At 39.0% G+C, this 16,841-nt stretch overlaps 2 protein-coding genes across 2 annotated transcripts; one reads left to right on the forward strand and one right to left on the reverse strand.

Moving 5' to 3' along the window:
• The first annotated feature begins 487 nt into the window (after nucleotides 1-487).
• Nucleotides 488-3,004, forward strand: LOC131111342 (uncharacterized). Its single transcript, XM_058064094.2, has 2 exons — nucleotides 488-955; nucleotides 1,855-3,004. Exons 1-2 carry the CDS (start codon nucleotides 679-681, stop codon nucleotides 2,766-2,768), a joined length of 1,191 nt encoding a protein of 396 aa, XP_057920077.2. The 5' UTR covers nucleotides 488-678; the 3' UTR covers nucleotides 2,769-3,004.
• Nucleotides 3,005-3,582: 578 nt separating this feature from the next.
• Nucleotides 3,583-16,625, reverse strand: LOC131117175 (tetratricopeptide repeat protein 38-like). The gene is made up of 13 exons (XM_078793839.1): nucleotides 16,489-16,625; nucleotides 15,472-15,549; nucleotides 14,072-14,153; nucleotides 11,805-11,976; nucleotides 10,019-10,192; nucleotides 9,292-9,367; nucleotides 8,124-8,243; nucleotides 7,941-8,039; nucleotides 6,993-7,074; nucleotides 5,938-6,103; nucleotides 5,027-5,186; nucleotides 4,870-4,943; nucleotides 3,583-3,876 (listed from the first exon to the last, which is right to left on the reverse strand). Exons 1-13 carry the CDS (start codon nucleotides 16,516-16,518, stop codon nucleotides 3,789-3,791), a joined length of 1,401 nt encoding a protein of 466 aa, XP_078649965.1. The 5' UTR covers nucleotides 16,519-16,625; the 3' UTR covers nucleotides 3,583-3,788.
• Between the last annotated feature and the right edge of the window lie 216 nt (nucleotides 16,626-16,841).

Here is a 16,841-nt window from a genome sequence, read left to right on the forward strand (position 1 = left end):
TCGTGATATGTAGTATTCTACACTGTCACTAGATGTCATGACGGGTCTGGTACAGTAATTGTGGGTATGTAGCCAGCCTGAACAATGTCCAACATCCTGGCCTGTTAAAGGCTACTCTAACAAATATATTTTCCTTGCACTTTTGTTGTCAATGTTATTGTCAGTTGTTATTTGAACCTATGCACATGCTTCTCAAATGAAAACAGATACCAAGGCAGGCTCCACTACAATACTCAGTATACGTATCTTTGCTACCATCTGGTGGTACGTTTGCTAAACTGCAGTTCCACCCGGATAGATTTACATTTTTTTTTAAATGGTATATATATATATATATATATATATATATATATATATATATATATATATATATATTACCATAAATTGCAGTCTACTCGTGTAATGTGTAATGTCTGCATAATGTGCATACGCTTGTAATAACCCCTCCTCACCTGAAGGAGGCAGTAATGCCACAATATGCAAGCTGTCTTATCTCCCGGAAATGGAAGAAACGGTCAGGATAGTAAAGCTACGAGACCGTCCGATTAGCGTTTATTACTAACTTTTTTATTTATTTAGTACATATTTTCCGCATATAGAAGTTACAGGACGTTATTATTTCTTCATGTCAGCATAAGGTCATATTGTGAGTCGTGAAGCGTACCAGGCTAGCTTAGCATGCTAGCTGCTAACAGAAGTCACCAACACATCGCTAAGCAGAGATCAAGTGTGAGTGTAAAGTGTTGTGATTGTGTGGAAATGTGTAAAGTACAAATGCTGAGAGCGTTGGTGAATCAGCGACTAGCTGCGGCTGTTGAAGAAATATTTGTAGTGATAGAAAGAACGATAGCAGAGTACGAGGAGGCACTTTCTATAACAAAAGAGGAAAACGAGCAACAACGTCAACTACTGGACGCCCTTTTCAAGAAATCTGAAGTTGTGTTACACAGAGCAGGTTTGTTTCATTCTTCTTTACTAACTTTATGTGATCATTATTATGAAATGGACACTTGGGATAACCTAGAGTGGATAAACATTGCCAAGAAGTAAAATGTGGAAATGAAAAAACGATGAAGAATAGATGTTGGACATTTTTTTCACTTTTCCGACCTATAAATGTAGTTAGAACGTTGTATTCTTATGTCGAACAAGGCCAATGAGCCATGAAAGAAGTTTGGGATGACTCAAAACGCTCGGTTTCAGAAGGTGTGGTAAAACTTGCCCCTTTGTGATGTCACAGAGGAGCAGACTTCCTAATATGGGCGTTGCTGTAAGCCAGATAAGCTCCTCTGTTTACTTACTAGCAATGACTTGAAAGGGAACACCACATTTGTTTATAATTCCTAAAGACGCCGCCATCAGGCACAAGTGGTTGGAGTTTCTGATTCCCTACCAGCAAAAGAAATGAGTTTTTGTTCATAATTTGTCAATGACATTTCACACTGGACATATTTGCATAATTTTCTTCCACAGGGTTTATAGCCTCCTTAAGAATGGCGTGTAACAGGTGTGATTATTATCAGAATAAAGTAAAAATATTAAAATGAAAAATCAGTTTTAGGAGAACAAACATGTGATGTTATCATTTTAGTAGCATAGAGTTTAAATATTAAATATTTTTTGTCATAACAGAAACAAAACTAAAGTCTTAATTGTTGGGGAATATGCTGGAGGGTGAGTTATATTTCATGAATAAAGTCATACTATTATGTTTGTGAAGATTATTTAAGGAGAGAATTAAAAGGAAAAAGGCCCCTGCTTGACACCTTCAGGTCAGAGAACAAGTCCTGACTGTCGTTTGTGCTTATGATTAACTTTTCTAAAAGCTTGTGTTTGTCTTGTTGTATCCTGCAGACGTCAATGAAGAACATTTTCCCGGTGAGCAGCAGGAGTGGTGCTCCAGAGCGGAGCAGCAGGAGCCGCAGCCCCTCCATGTTAAAAAGGAAGAGGAGGATCACAGCTTGAGTCAGGAGGGAGAGCATCTGGAAGGACTGGATGACTTCCCAGTGATTTGGGTCCCTGTGAAGAGCGAAGATGATGAAGACAAAAGTCAAAGTAGGGAGAAGAGACAGGCGGAGCCTCCAAGCGGCAGCTCAACTCAACACTTCATGACAGAAGCCGACGGAGACCGCTGCGGAGGATCACAAGCGGACATCCTCTTAGCTCCTCTATCGGATAGCGACGACACAACACCGTGCTCCCCTGACATCGATGAAGACTCGAGAACTTTTCACACTGACAAGTCACTTTTTAAATGCTCTCAATGTGGCCAAACTTTTAATGACGGTTGTAATCTGAAAAGACACGCGAGAACTCACACAGGAGAGAAACCATACGCTTGCTCGGTTTGCGGTAGGAGATACTCTCAGAAGGGACATTTGACAATACACGTAAGAACACACATCGGGGAGAAACCTTATTCCTGCTCACAGTGCGGTATCGGTTTCGTACAAAGTCAACATTTGACAATACATATGAAAACACACACTGCAGAGAAACCTTTTACATGCTCAGTTTGCGGTTTATGTTTGAGACAAAATCAAGATTTGAAAAAACACATGAGAATACACAGCGGGGAAAAACCTTTTACCTGTATTGTCTGCGGCATAAGTTTTGTTCGAAAGCAAGATTTGAAAAGACACACGACAATACACACCGGGGAAAAACCTTTCATCTGTGACGTGTGCGGGATAGGTTTTAGCCGAAATTATTATTTGAAGACTCACATGAGGAGACACACGATGGAGAGAAACCATATTCTTGTTTAATCTGCAACAAAAGCCATCCTAACCGAATAACATTTGTAGCACACCAAGAAGACCCACCGTGATGGAAGATTGTTTTGTAAGAACCAGCGTTACAATCACGGCAACAGTAGCAGGAAATGAAACTAAGTTTTCAAACTTTGACTTTTCATCAGCAGATACTGTATGAAGTCTGACACTGTGTGTGTAACAATATTGTTAATATGCCTCTACCATTTAAATGCAATAAAAGTAGAAAAAGTGTCAATTTACTTGACTTGCGTATATTTTTGCATATATTTGTAACTATACAAATCTTATTTATCTTTATATTGCACTGCATTTTATTTAAGAGTTTTTCTTTTTCTTCTGCAATTAATTAAGAGACTAATAAATACTTCAATAATTAGTGAAATAAGTATTATTGATATAATTATACTGTATGTTTTTACATTAAATTAACTGGTAGTTAAATTTACTGACACATTTAAATAAAGTATTTCATGATGTATTTGTTTAATTCATCAATTGCACATTTATTTTAAATTTTTTTTGGTTTTTTATATTTTTATTTTATTTTTTTAAATAATTTTTTATTTATCTTATTTATCTTTATTTCCCGAGTTCAAGTCCACCCTGGGCCATGTCTGGGTGGAGTTTGCATGTTCTCCCTGTGCATGCGTGGGTTTTCTCCAGGTACTCCGGTTTCCTCCCATATTCCAAAAAACATGATATTGTTTTGATATTGATATTTTTGATTTTTTTAATACATTTTTTTATGTATCCACTTTTTTTAATGTTGGTTTGGAAATGGAAAAACAAATGAACGACAGATGGCTTGGAATGCTTCCTTTTAATGGCATTGACTCATTGATCTTGTAGAAAGATTACAGTATAGGCGCTTATCTAGCATACTTTTCAGTCTTGATGCATTTTTTCGCATCATGACAAAGCCATATTACAGCACTTAGTTGGTCCAAGGGTCCCTGAACACCACACACTGGAGCATCAGATAAGGGTGGGTCTTTGCTCCTTGCAATAAGTCTAGTCGTGAAGAGCCACGGCTCGCTGCTTCAGACGATCAGTCAGAGGGGAGTTTGGCCTCATGGCATCGCGCTCCACCAGAAGACATCTATTGGAATCGAACACAAGACTGTGGAGAAGGAGCTGAGAATCACAGTCGTTGAATCACATCTGTTGTATCGTTCCTCGTTATGGTTTGCTCAAAATCCACAAGGGTTTTCAACACCTGATACTGACTTTATTTGAAATTTTGCCCATCATTTACAATCCTTAGGAAATTAGTTAATATGAGCTTGCTAACAACGGACGTCATGGGAAATAATTATGTTGACGCTAAAGCACTCACTAAAAAAAACCCTCAAAAAATGGCAACAGTGTTGCTTTACATAACGGACTTGTATATTAACCAAGCTACAGCGACATTATTATTGTGGCAGCTAACATAAAAAACTATTTTTATCTCGCGGACTAGCATGACGCTAGTCTCAGCGTCATTCACAGACGGAAGAGTGGATACTTAACGCTCAATTTCGCTACAAAAACTCAACACGATGCTTGTTTGCCGTCAGCATTTTTTTTTTACCTTAGGACAGGAATACACATCTTGTGCTGGAAGATACAGCCATCCCGAGGAAAACGGACATCGTAAGTGTTGTCGCAAAATACGTTTCGGTAATGTTTGAAATCATCAAAATACGGCAAGATATTGAAACTATCATAGCATGTATATCGAACCATGCAAAGTTGTTTTCTTAGAGGGCTTAATAGTCTAAATAGGTGTATCCCAAGGATGTGCATTGTTAGCTAGCTCATATTAACTCGTGTCTTGTGTGAGGATTGTGAATCCAAAAAAGGGCAGTTCCCCTTTAAGGAGTTGAATAATTAGGAGTGAGGAAACCACCAAAATGGTTCAGTGTAAAAGCTAATTTCCAAGTCATTATAAGATTACATTTGAACATGATTTTTTTTTTTTTCATAAAACCTTTGGAACACATGAAAAAACAACTGGACCATTCCATTTCATGCCATTATCACGATATAATCGCTCTCCAGTAAAACAGATGAAGACAGGGACAGATGTGGAAGTCCTTGCAGGGCATACCTTCCAAGTTTCTGGTGATGTTTATTCTCCGATTTCAAGGCTGCGTGAATAAGTAGTTGATAGAAGACGTCTCTCTGCGAAGTGGAGAGTCATTAGAGAATCATTATTGTCGTGGGTGGGCACCGTGCTCAATATTGTCATACTGTGTGTGCATTACCTGTGCATTGCTGCCCCCCAATTCCACGATACGGTAGCGTATGGGGTACATTAACTCCACAGTTTCACTGTAATTTCCTCCCTGATATTCCATCAAGGCCTGACACAAGGGCACGCCTACAGATCCTGCAAGCTCATGGTTGTAATTGCTGCCTGGCGTCCTGCAAAGAGAACGTTGACTCAATGCCGAGTAACTGCATTTTGTGTTCATTTTGTGTGGTCATGGAATAATATTGAAATATTTAAACAAACACTTTCACACTCCTGTAAATACTCTTATTTATGATATAATATTAAATAGTAAAAGGATGCTCAGCGGACGAGTGGTTAGCACACAGGCCTCACAGCTAAAAGACTCCAGTTCAAGTTCACTCTCGGCCATCTCTGTGTGGAGTTTGCATGTTTTCCCCGTGCATGCGTGGGTTTTCTCCGGGTACTCCGGTTTCCTCCCACATTCCAAAAAACATGATATATTTTTTATATTTTTTATATTTTTTATATTTTTTATATTTTTATATTTTTATATTTTTATATTTTTATATTTTTATATTTTTATATTTTTATATTTTTTGTATATTTTTATATATTTTTATATTTTTCATATTTTTATATTTTTTATATTTTTTATATTTTTTATATTTTTATATTTTTCATATTTGTATATATTTTATATTTTTTATATTTTTTATATTTTTTATATTTTTTATATTTTGTAAAGCAACACAAGTAGATACTGGATGCTAAGATGTTTCAAACATTTCAGGAAAAAAACTGCACCTCAGCTTTGTGTTACAGGCAAAAAAAAATATTAGTATGTCTTTTTTCACCCATTTTTGTAGTTTTTTTTAAATTTTCCTGTGGCTCTTAGGTAAGGCTGACGGTATGGAGGAGAGAAAATAGTGCAGAAATTACTTAGCCAATTCCTGGAGGCCTTCCAGCAGACGCCGAGTAACACCTTTGTCTTCGGCTCCCAGAGACACCATGAGGAAGTGGAGGTCATTAAATAGGCTCATGTGATCATCGGTGTGCGGCAGTGTTATCTGGAGCATGTCCCGCCAGCGCTCCTTCACGGACACACCTAGCATACACACAGTTGTTGTACATTTTCAAATACATTTATGCTCCATAAACGAGATGCATGATTAATATTATTCAGAGGATTGACAAAAACATGCATGTTAATAAAACAATTATGAAGTAAGTAAACACTTAGGCATTTATCGTCTTTGCTTAAGTGTTTGCTTCCATGTTTTTTTTTTTTAATAGCTAAAAACACAACAAAACAGAAAAAACTGAAAAGAAAAATGGAAGAAACAAGCAGTAATTTGTCATGTCAAAATATTAGGACAAATAAGTTGGAATAATCAGGAAACCAGTGTTGATCTTTCAAGAAAAAAAGTCAAAAGTTTACAATGATGAAGTTGTAATATTTCAGAAGCATAAAGTTGAAATATCAACTTATTCGCAATGTTTTTTTCAACCCGACTGGTCACTCCCAAACACGTGTTATACATTTTTTATGTTTTTTTTTTTGTGCGAGAGGCAGAAAGAGGTGACGATGGAACTGCACAATAAAGGAGATCATGTTTGGTGCAGTTTTAAGTTGAAATAAAAAACAGAAGGTGGCAGAAATGGATTTTAAATTTAGAAAATTACTCCCACAGAGAAATTAGTGTGTTGTAAAACTTCTGACCGGTAGTGTATATCCTTTAATTTTTTCAGTATTCCGCCAACGCCTTTGGTAGTCTTGTCTTCTGGCTCGCATCGTTGCTGCTTTTTGTTCTGGTTTAGATACTTTTTATGCTTATCGTTTTGGAATCACTACTTTTGTGTTGTACTTTTCATTGGATTTTGGACTTTGCATCCAGAGTCTAATAAGCAATCCTTAGCGATACATGAAAATGTCTTTAAACTCATGCAGTGATTGTGTTCGGTTTAGTAAGAGTTCCAATCAGCATGTACATTACCCTCCAGTTCCAATCTTCTGAGGACAGCGCTGGCGTCTGCCATTTCCAACATGGATCCTGAGGTTTTGACGCGCCTCAAAATCTGTGGGATATTTAGCATTTGTGATTATACATTCATTCATTCATTTTCTACCGCTTTTCCCTCACGAGGGTCGCGGGCGGTGCTGGAGGGTGGCCAGCCAATCACAGGGCACATATAGACAAACAACCATTCACACTCACATTCATAACCTATGGACAATTTGGAGTCACGTGACAGCTCAAACATGTCAAGGTAAAGTTACACTCAACAAACTTGTTTGTCTGACAAATTGAACCTAAATGAGATAATTATCATATTTTCTGGACTATAAGTCGCTTCGGAGTATAAGTCACACAAGTCCAAAAATGCAAATTTTGTCAGAAAAAAACATACATAAGTCGCACTGGAGTATAAGTCGCATTTTTTGCGGGTAATTTATTTTCCAAACAACTTGACCAAAACAGACATTAAGTCCTCTTGGAAGGGAAGTTCTAACAATAAAAGAATAGAGAACAGGCTGAATAGGTGTAAGAAATGCTAACACAATGCTTATTCAGCTACACAAAAAATAAACATGAACAGAAAAGGTGTCCAGTGACAATTTTTTCATTTCTAATTCGCTCTGGAGTATAAGTGGCAGGAACAGCCAACCTATGAAAAAAAGTGCGACTTCGTGTCCCGAAAAAATACGGTACATAAACACTACACATGCAGAAGCAAAACATCATGCACGTCGGTTAAGCACCTGACATACATTATCATGAAATTTCATCAGATGTACTACGAGAACTGGACGGAAAAATATAACCTTGTAATGCTAAATTTGCAATAGCATTAGCAGTAGCATCAACGTCACATCTCGGTTACCTTATTAAACTTGCACACGCCCGGTATGCATTCATGTGTACATGTGTAAATAAACTAACCTCAGTATCAAACATGTGCAGTGCGGCCTCATATTGCCCCTTCTCGATGAAGTACAGTGACCAGTGGCAATAGTTGTGGCCGGCCAGCCTATCAGATACCTGCAATTTACACAAGGTGCCTTTAAATGACCTTTTCCCAGGGTTTCCACACCTAATTCCCATTGGACAAGTGGACGGTTATACCTGCCAGTCTTTCTCTCTGCTCTCCATGAATTTCAAGCCCTTGTCCAGCTCTACTTTCATCTCATAGACATGAGCCAGAGAATGGATGGACCACGCATCATCTGGAACCAAAGCAAGGCCCTGCCGACGAGGGTGGATGAATGAATGAATGAATGAATCATTCAAAAAGGTGAGAAATGCAGACACCTTCTCCTTAACTGTCAATCATTTTGTTTTTAAGGTACCTGTAACCATAACTACAAGAGTTCCGTGATTATGATGCACTCCCGTAAATTATTAATATTGCGCAAATAGAACATTTAAATTGTAGTAAACTGTATTATGATTTTAACTCCCCTACTTTTTTTAATTGTTTATAAATTTTTTTTACAATTTTTCCTCAACACAATAATCCATAAATTACATCTTTATTTTTTGTTTTTTTTCACAATATTACAACTTGGGAAAAAAAAAATTCTTTAATCATTCAACCATCCGTCCATCCATTTTCTATGGCGGTTTTTCTCAATGAGGGTCGTGGGTAAGGCCATTTCTTTGGTACACTAATTTATTTGCATAAAATTTCAACTTTTTAATCAACATTTTGTCTTTGTTCTCGTAAAATCAAGCTGTTGTTTTCCATGTTTCCAACTATTTCAACTTCTTGTACATTTTTGTCATAATCAGATCATGATTAATCAGATTTTTGTCCGCAGGTAACTCATAATTAATCACACCATTTGATATGCAACAATAGCTACATGACATTTTATGTAAAAGGATATCAGAGCATTTGAGCCATCATAAATTTATTTTAGGCCTCACTTCCAAATGTACGCAAACCTCATTATCTGAAACTTTGGCATCGTTTAACACGAGAACAACATTTTAACTACATTTATAGGTCAGAAAAGTAAAAAAAGCATAATAGGTCCCCTTTAAAAGCTGAATAAAAAGAAGCTCCATCAGTGTCCCAAATTGGATGGTATTCCACTGTGGAGGTTCATTCCTGACCGATTGTTAACAGAGTCAATCGCCACTCCTGAGGCGTGGACGAGTTGCTCATTATTAGCCATCAAAAGGAAAGTGGGTATTTTGTGAATCTAATGTGGACTTTACTTTCAACAAGCACTCATTGCAGCTAAACGGCACAGACACACAAGAACACCGAGGATGAGGACCATCTCACCTCCATTGCAAATTTCTCAGATTGGTCATAGCATCGAGTCTCCACCAGACCAAAGGCATACATTCCTTTCAGGTATCTTAGGGCACAAGAAGGAAAAAAAAGACCATTGTTATAAAATAAGTAGGCACATATTCCAATTTAGGCTCAAGACCATGACAGCCGTTAACTCATGTCCAACGACCATTATGCTTTTGATGTCTCTCAAAACTGACATCACATACACTGACTAGGAATGAGGACAAATACACTGAAGCAGCAGTTTTCCAAAATCTTCACCCTGGCTGCAGTTTTCCATGTTTTCATGTGAACAACAGGTCAAAACGGATAGAAAAACATATGTTTTTTAAAGCTGTATCTGTGTGGCTGTAATTATTATTGCTATTATTGATCACAACTAGGGCTGCATGGTGTACAAGTGGATAGCACATAGCTAGGAGACCCGAGTTTGATCCCTGTGTGGAGTTCGCATGTTCTCCCCGTGCACATATGGATTTGGAAAAAAACATTCCAAAAACATGCTAGGTTAATTGGCGACTCCAAATTGTCCATAGGTATGAATGTGAGTGTGAATGGTTGTTTGTCTATATGTGCCCTGTGATTGGCTGGCCACCAGTCCAGGGTGTACCCCGCCTCTCGCCCGAAGACAGCTGGGATAGGCTCCAGCACCCCCGTGGCTGAGGATAAGCGGTAGAAAATGAATGAATGAATGAATGTAAATACAGCTTACCTGGACAAAGGGATATGTGGCTTCCAGTGAGGCAGCACTCGAGCAATCGAGTCTCTCATCCGGTGAAAGGATCCTGTGAAATAGTAGCCGCTATTGGCAAAGGCGAGGGCAAGCAAGTCTGTGGGATGTTCAATCAGGATATCTTCCCAAACATCAGACGCCTTGGGAATATTCCTACAAAGCAGGAGCCAACAAAAAAAAGGCATTGAAGTTGTACTTCTAGAAAAAGAAAAAAAAGAATTTTATATATTTTTGTGTTTTTTATCTTTTCTAAATTATTTATTTTTTATTTTACTTTAGAAACTGTTTATAAAATATGCTAGATAAAAAGTGGACTGGATTGGCAATAAGCCAAATCAATGTAATAAAAAATAGTAATGAAGTAATAACAAAGGTGCAATTCTGGGGGAAGATAAGGCTGCAAAACAATTTTGTAATTACAAATTTCCAAATATTATGGGAATAATGTCATTACAGACAAAAAATGTACAAATGTAAATTTTCTGGAAAATGTAGCTGCTTTGAAAACAATGTATAAATAGCAATATAGTAATATATAAAATTACAACAAATACATTACGAGAAACATTTTCAAAATGATTTGAAGTGAAATGACCTGCAACCAGTCATTCCAAACGGGCATGTTTCCCAACCAAATAAAAATAACAAAAGTCGTTCCAATATATAAAACCAGAAATAAACATACATGCACTAATTATAGTATTTTTCTGTATTTTTCTCAAAAGCACTACAAACAGTTTTCCAACGGACTTTATAATCACCGGCCGAAGCAAGCAGACGAAAAGAAAAACATTGTCAGTGACTGATGCACGATCGTGCCCGCTGTCTTGTGAAATGCACCGTGTATTTTATGAAACAAGTTTAAGATTGCAAGGTGCAATACTACAACTTACTGAGAGGGGTGTAATATTTTATCACGCTTATGCCAGCCATACATGCAGAATGCTTGATGCCGCTCTTGTGCCACGGTGCGAGTGTACCTATAGTTGTGTCCAGTCAAGTCAGGTTACCGTTACCGCAGTCTGTGTACTTCTAACTGAAATGAAAAGAATTCTTATATTGTATGTAGCACGCCTGTTTTCTGATGACTTAATTATTAATATTGTGCAAATAAAACATTTAAATTTTCTTTCATAAAAGTTCTTGTAGTAAAACTGTATTACGGTTTTAACTCCTCTACTTTTTTAATTTAATTGTTTATATTTTTTTTAATAATTTTTCCTCAACACAATAATCCATAAATTACATATTTATTTTTGTTTTTCTTTCATAATATCACAACTTGGGAAAAATCATTTTTCTTTAATCATCCAACTATCCATCCATCCATTTTCTATGCCGGTCATTCTCAGGAGCGCCGTGGGTATGCTGGAGCCTATCCCAGCTGTTTTTAGGCCATTTTTTTAGTACACCAATTTATTTGCATAAAATTGCAACTTTTTGCTTGTTAAAACACAACCTTTTTGTCTTTGCTCTCGTAAAATCAAGCTGTTGTTTTCCATGTTTCCAACTATTTCAACTTCTTGTACATTTTCGTGATTAATCAAATCATGATTAATCTGATTTTTGTCCATAGTTAACTCATAATTAATCACAAAATTTGATATGCAACAATAGCTACATGAAATTGTATGTAAAAAGATATTAGAGCGTTTTGAGCCATTCCACTTCGTGGAATAAGACAAAAACACATTTCAAGGAAAAAATTGCTGTCACGTTTACCCAATTGAGTTGTTTGAGTCACCTGACCCTAAAGCTTACTTACCCTTGTGCGAATAACTCCAAGGCTTTGACGTGGAGCATCTCTCGCTGTGTGATGTTTTGATTTTTGGCCAGCTCCAAGGCCGTCCTCACAATGCTGGCCAGGCGTTCGTCCAGGCGGGGGGAGGTGCTTGTTCCCACTAGTTCCACACCTGCACTTACCACATGCCCCATCACTGCAGGAAGAGTCATCATACCAGGCATTTTTGGACTTTGCCTCCATACACTGACATCTCTAAGCCACTTTTATTAGTGAAATTAGTTGTCTCTTAAGAAGGTTCGAAGTATAACTATACAAGAAATGGGAGTGAGAGAAATATTTTGAGTAAGCAATTTATTGCAAAAGTTAAATTAAAGACTAAAAGGCTGTTCAGCTGATCAGAAGTTTAAGAGCACAGCCTTTAAAAGGCAGTGGCTCAGAAGGTAGAGCATGTTATCCAGAAAACGGAAGGTCAATCCTCGCTCCCTCCACCCAGTCCCTGTCATTGTGTCCCTGGGCAAGACACTTCATCCACCTTCTGGTGCCGAATGTATAGTCCAATAACCATCAGACGGCTTTTAAAGGGGACCTATTATGCCAATTTTTCGGCAACTGTGGACTCCTATCTTCCAGAATTTGCACCTATTCAGCTGTATTTTGATTTCGTGCTCAGTACGAATTTGCACCCCGCTCCCTGTATGTACACTCTATAATGCTACACAGACTAGAACTTTTATGCATTGACTTAAAATAAACACAGTTCGGACACCGATAAATTGTTACTTACTGCTTGCTCTTCTGACTCTTCCACTCTTCCCATGTTGGGAAGGCATCAGGCTTCGGTCAGTTTGTCGACTATTCCAGCTGCATAATGGCCGATGTTCACAAAACAGTCCAGTGTCAAATTCCGTTGACAGATTTAAATATTTTTCTTTTGCTGGGAAACAGATACTCCAACCACTTCTGACTGATGTTTGCCTCGTTCGGAATTTAGCTTTCCCCTAAACTACAAGAAACCCTTCCTCCATAAATGGAGTAGCAGAGCTTGGGGGAGGGCAGAGAGCGTATCTGGCCTACAGCGCTCGCCCATATAAGGAAGCCTGGTACTATGTGATGTCACAGAGAGCCAGTGCTAGAAAAAAATCTCTGAAACCGAGAGTTGAGAGCCATCTCAAACATCTTTTGGGGCTCACGTCCAAATGCACGATATTCATTATCTGAAATTACATTTATAGGTCGGAAAAGTGGAAAAGGTCCCCTTTAAGAAGAAAGGCCTCAGATCCACAAAATTGCCTGTTTGCACTAAAAATGGGACATTGAAAGGTGGAAGAAGTTTTATGGTTTTTGGTAAACGGTCTTTCAATTTTAGCACATTTACCTACTGATGACGCAACATCAGGAGCAACTAGGGGTTCAGCATCTTGCCCGAGGATACTTCGACATAATCAGGATGAAGAATCGAACCCACGACCTTCACTCTACCACCACTCTACCAACTGAGCCACGCCACTCTCATTTTTTTCTCTGCTGCTGAGAAAAAAATGGAACCTTTACGGTCCCGATGGCTTCCAACGTTACTGGCATGACAAGGAGATCTCACCTGACATCCACACGGCACAGTGGAAGAGGCGCCAACATGATCTGGGGTGCTTCTGGAGTTTCGGGTTGTGCAGGGGCGTCAAACAGCAGCTGGGTATGTGGAGATGTTACAGGGGACATCCCTCATGACTGACGGTCCTCGTCTGTGTTGTAATGTCTGGCTTTTTCAACAGGACAAGCTGCACTTCACAATGCCCGCCTTATAAAGGACTTCCTGCAGAGGAATGGTCCTCACTCTTTTGGACCATCCTGGGTGTTCCCCTGATCTAAATCCAATTGACAACATTTGAGGATGGTTGGCAAGGGAGGTTTACAAAAATGGACACCGGTTCCAGACAGTGGATGCCCTCCATGAAGCCATCCTTGCCACCTGAAGCAACATTCCATTAATGACTCAGTTTTTTTAGCTATAATATGAAACTTTTGATCAGCTGACAAACGACCTACTTCAGTTGTTTGCAATAGACTCAAAATTGTTTTTGTCTCACTCCCGCTCTCCCGCTTCTTTTTCATGCTCTAATTAGAACCTCAAGATCCAACAGTGCAAAATGTAGATGTGCAAGTTAACACACAACACAATTATTCTACACAAAACTATTATTCTATGTGGGTAACACGGACTAAGTGCAAACAATAAACAATTCACTTTTACAGTTATTTGCAACAATAACAATTCAAATACATGCTGTTACCAAAATAAGGATCAGCCATCTTGATAGCAGAAACGCATCCCTCTAATCCTCCAACGCTTTCAATGTTGCGCCACGTCACAAACTGGAAAACAAGCAACATTTATACAATTAAAAATATATTAATTTTCATATCGGGAAAATCTTGATACTGATATTAACCAACATCAATTTTTAGGCCGATGTCAAGCTGATAATTATCATAAAATAGCCCTTTAAGAAATTCAGAGTAAAGTTCATTCATTCATTTTCTACCGCTTTTCCTCACGAGGGTCGCGGGGGTGCTGGAGCCTATCCCAGCTGTCTTCGGGCGAGAGACGGGGTACACCCCAGCCAATCACAGGGCACATATAGACAAACAACCATTCACACTCACATTCATACCTATGGACAATTTGGAGTCGTCAATTAACCTAGCATGTTTTTGGAATGTGGGAGGAAACCGCATGCACGGGGAGAACATGCAAGAGAGATGGCCGAGGGTGGAATTGAACCCTGGTCTCCTAGCTGTGAGGTCTGCGTGCTAACCACTAGACCGCTGTGCCGCCCCACAGTGAAGTTGAGGTTTGAGGCATTCCATCCCAAAAGAACAGGTTGGCGCCCATGCAAACTTTTACGAGAGAAAGTTGAATAATTAGAATACATTTCTAATTTAGAATAAATAATAATAATTTTAAATTTTGCGTGTGCGTGTGGGCAGGTAGAGGGCTTATATGGTATTGAGCAGTCTGATGGCCAGGGGGAAGTAGCTGTCTCTAAACCTGGTTGTTCTACAGCGGATGCTGCAGAGCCTTCTCCCCCCAACGCCAGGAGAGAAAACAGTCCATGCTGGGGGTGTGTAGGATCAGAGTAGATCCGACGGGCTCTTAAGTCCACAGACTTAAGTCCCGCACGTAGCGATATGCACATATGCCACCGTTCGCAGGCTCCCGACGCAAACACCGTTGGACATTCAGCCCCTTGCTGGCTTTGAGACAGGACAACGTCACAAATGTGGGACACTACAGTTCAAAGTGGGCGAGCAACAAGAAACGCAGCTTGGGCAGGCGCAGGATAGCATCGACGGAACACCACAAACTCCATGACAGGTGGAGCAAAAATCCACTTGTAACCTTTCAAACTAATATTGTCATAAACAAGCACTTTAAGCGCTCTGGAGAGGCGTGCAAAGCAATGTCACCCAGCAACACCACCATCCCCGGGACGCAATAACCTTGCGTCAAAGAGCCAGACTGTTCCCGTCTTGATGTTCGAACATCAAAGCGACAAACTGTCCTTTATGGCAAAACAAAGCAACGCTTTATGACACCCCACGTCACACTGCTGGGAATCCATAGCCTTACTATACTCTACATTATTACCACCCGTGTGTGTGTGTGTGTGTGTGTGTGTGATTGCCCTACTTGAGTTAGACTTGCATCATAGAGTTTGCAAGCTTCGTTACTGGTGGTGGACAATGGAAGACCCTCTGCTCTCCAAGCCTAAGGGGAGAAAAAGGCACACAAGTTAAGATCTAGTAATAAAACCTTAGTAACAATAACTTTAGCCAATATTAGTGATGATCCTTCTCAAGATGAGGCTCTGGCACATGTCAAAAAAACAACACAGTTGTTCCAAAGCACTGTGTCGACGCTTGATTTCTTTGGCCACAGAGTCACAGGATTGATACGGTCCGAAGCTCCGTTTGGTGCGTAGAACCTGCTCGCTTCATTCAATGGTTTATAACATGAGGAAGTGAATCATGGATGAGATTTGTGGTGAGTTTTGCTGTTTTAATGGAGATGCAGCCTGCGAGAGAGCATGTGTGGTAATACTTACTACCTGTTCTTAAGAACTTCTTCTCCCAGGTCCGAGAAATACACACGAAATATGAGTTATAATGTGGTATTATATAGAATTATACCTGCCCGCTGGTTGATCACATATGGGGCCCATGGAGGCAGGGCCCTCACAGCACAAATAAGCTAATACACAATAGTGTTGTACATTACTATGTATGTTTATTTTTGTTATTCTGTTATGTTAAATGTCAACAAGTCACAATGACTAGCAAAAGAAGACCACACAATGGCGTATGTTTAAACAAGAAAAGTTTGATTGGTGATTGATTCATCATTTAGCCATCCATCCTTCCAAAAAACATTTCTGTCACCCCCCAAAATATTTGATGAAATACTTGCCCAATGTAGGACAGTATATTCCCATATATCCAGCAGAAGTTGCTAACTCAACTAACTCAACTAACTCTATAAATAATGAACCCCTTTTCAATACAAGCTTCAGAAAGCTTCTGTTGACCATCACTAGACAATCTATCAAACCATCCTGAAGATCATTTACAAATAAATTGAAATGTTCAATTCCAAGACGTTAGCATGTCACAAAAAAGTCAATTTCTTTCCCTAAATTCCATCACTCACTTGACAGTCTCTAAAGCTCACAGCTTCCATGTTTTGCTTCGAACGACACTCTGCAACTCAAAGGTCGAGGAAACTAGAGTGAAAGTGGATAGAATCTCCACAAATTGGTTTGCCATGATGGTGAGCAATTGAGGTGGGCGGAGCCAGGCAGACAATAGTGTACAATGTTTCTACGTACAATGTTGGAGTCCCACACAATATACACTTTAAGGCTTGTTCAATGTCCTGTTGATTTACAACAACCAGTGTTATAAATCTGCAATATTTTTATGTCCCATACAATGTTTACAATGGATTCTGCTTATCGTCATGGCGGCCAGACTCGCGTCGGGCATTCTACGGAAGTACTTGAA

The sequence above is a fragment of the Doryrhamphus excisus genome, linkage group LG10, assembly GCF_037039965.1.
Source record: "Doryrhamphus excisus strain RoL-2023G ecotype Guam linkage group LG10, RoL_Dexc_Guam_v1.1, whole genome shotgun sequence".
Classification (NCBI taxonomy): domain Eukaryota; kingdom Metazoa; phylum Chordata; class Actinopteri; order Syngnathiformes; family Syngnathidae; genus Doryrhamphus; species Doryrhamphus excisus.

Coding starts and splice junctions, on each gene's coding strand:
- LOC131117175 (XM_078793839.1), bottom strand. CDS start 16,518: ATGGAAGCTGTGAGCTTTAGAGACTGTCAA. Junction 8,244..9,291: donor CTGAGAAATTTGCAATGGAG/GTGAGATGGTCC, acceptor CCTCGTCGGCAG/GGCCTTGCTTTGGTTCCAGA. Junction 5,187..5,937: donor GGCCTCCAGGAATTGGCTAA/GTAATTTCTGCA, acceptor TTCTCTTTGCAG/GACGCCAGGCAGCAATTACA.
- LOC131111342 (XM_058064094.2), top strand. CDS start 679: ATGCTAGCTGCTAACAGAAGTCACCAACACATCGCTAAGCAGAGATCA. Junction 956..1,854: donor AGTTGTGTTACACAGAGCAG/GTTTGTTTCATT, acceptor TGTATCCTGCAG/ACGTCAATGAAGAACATTTT.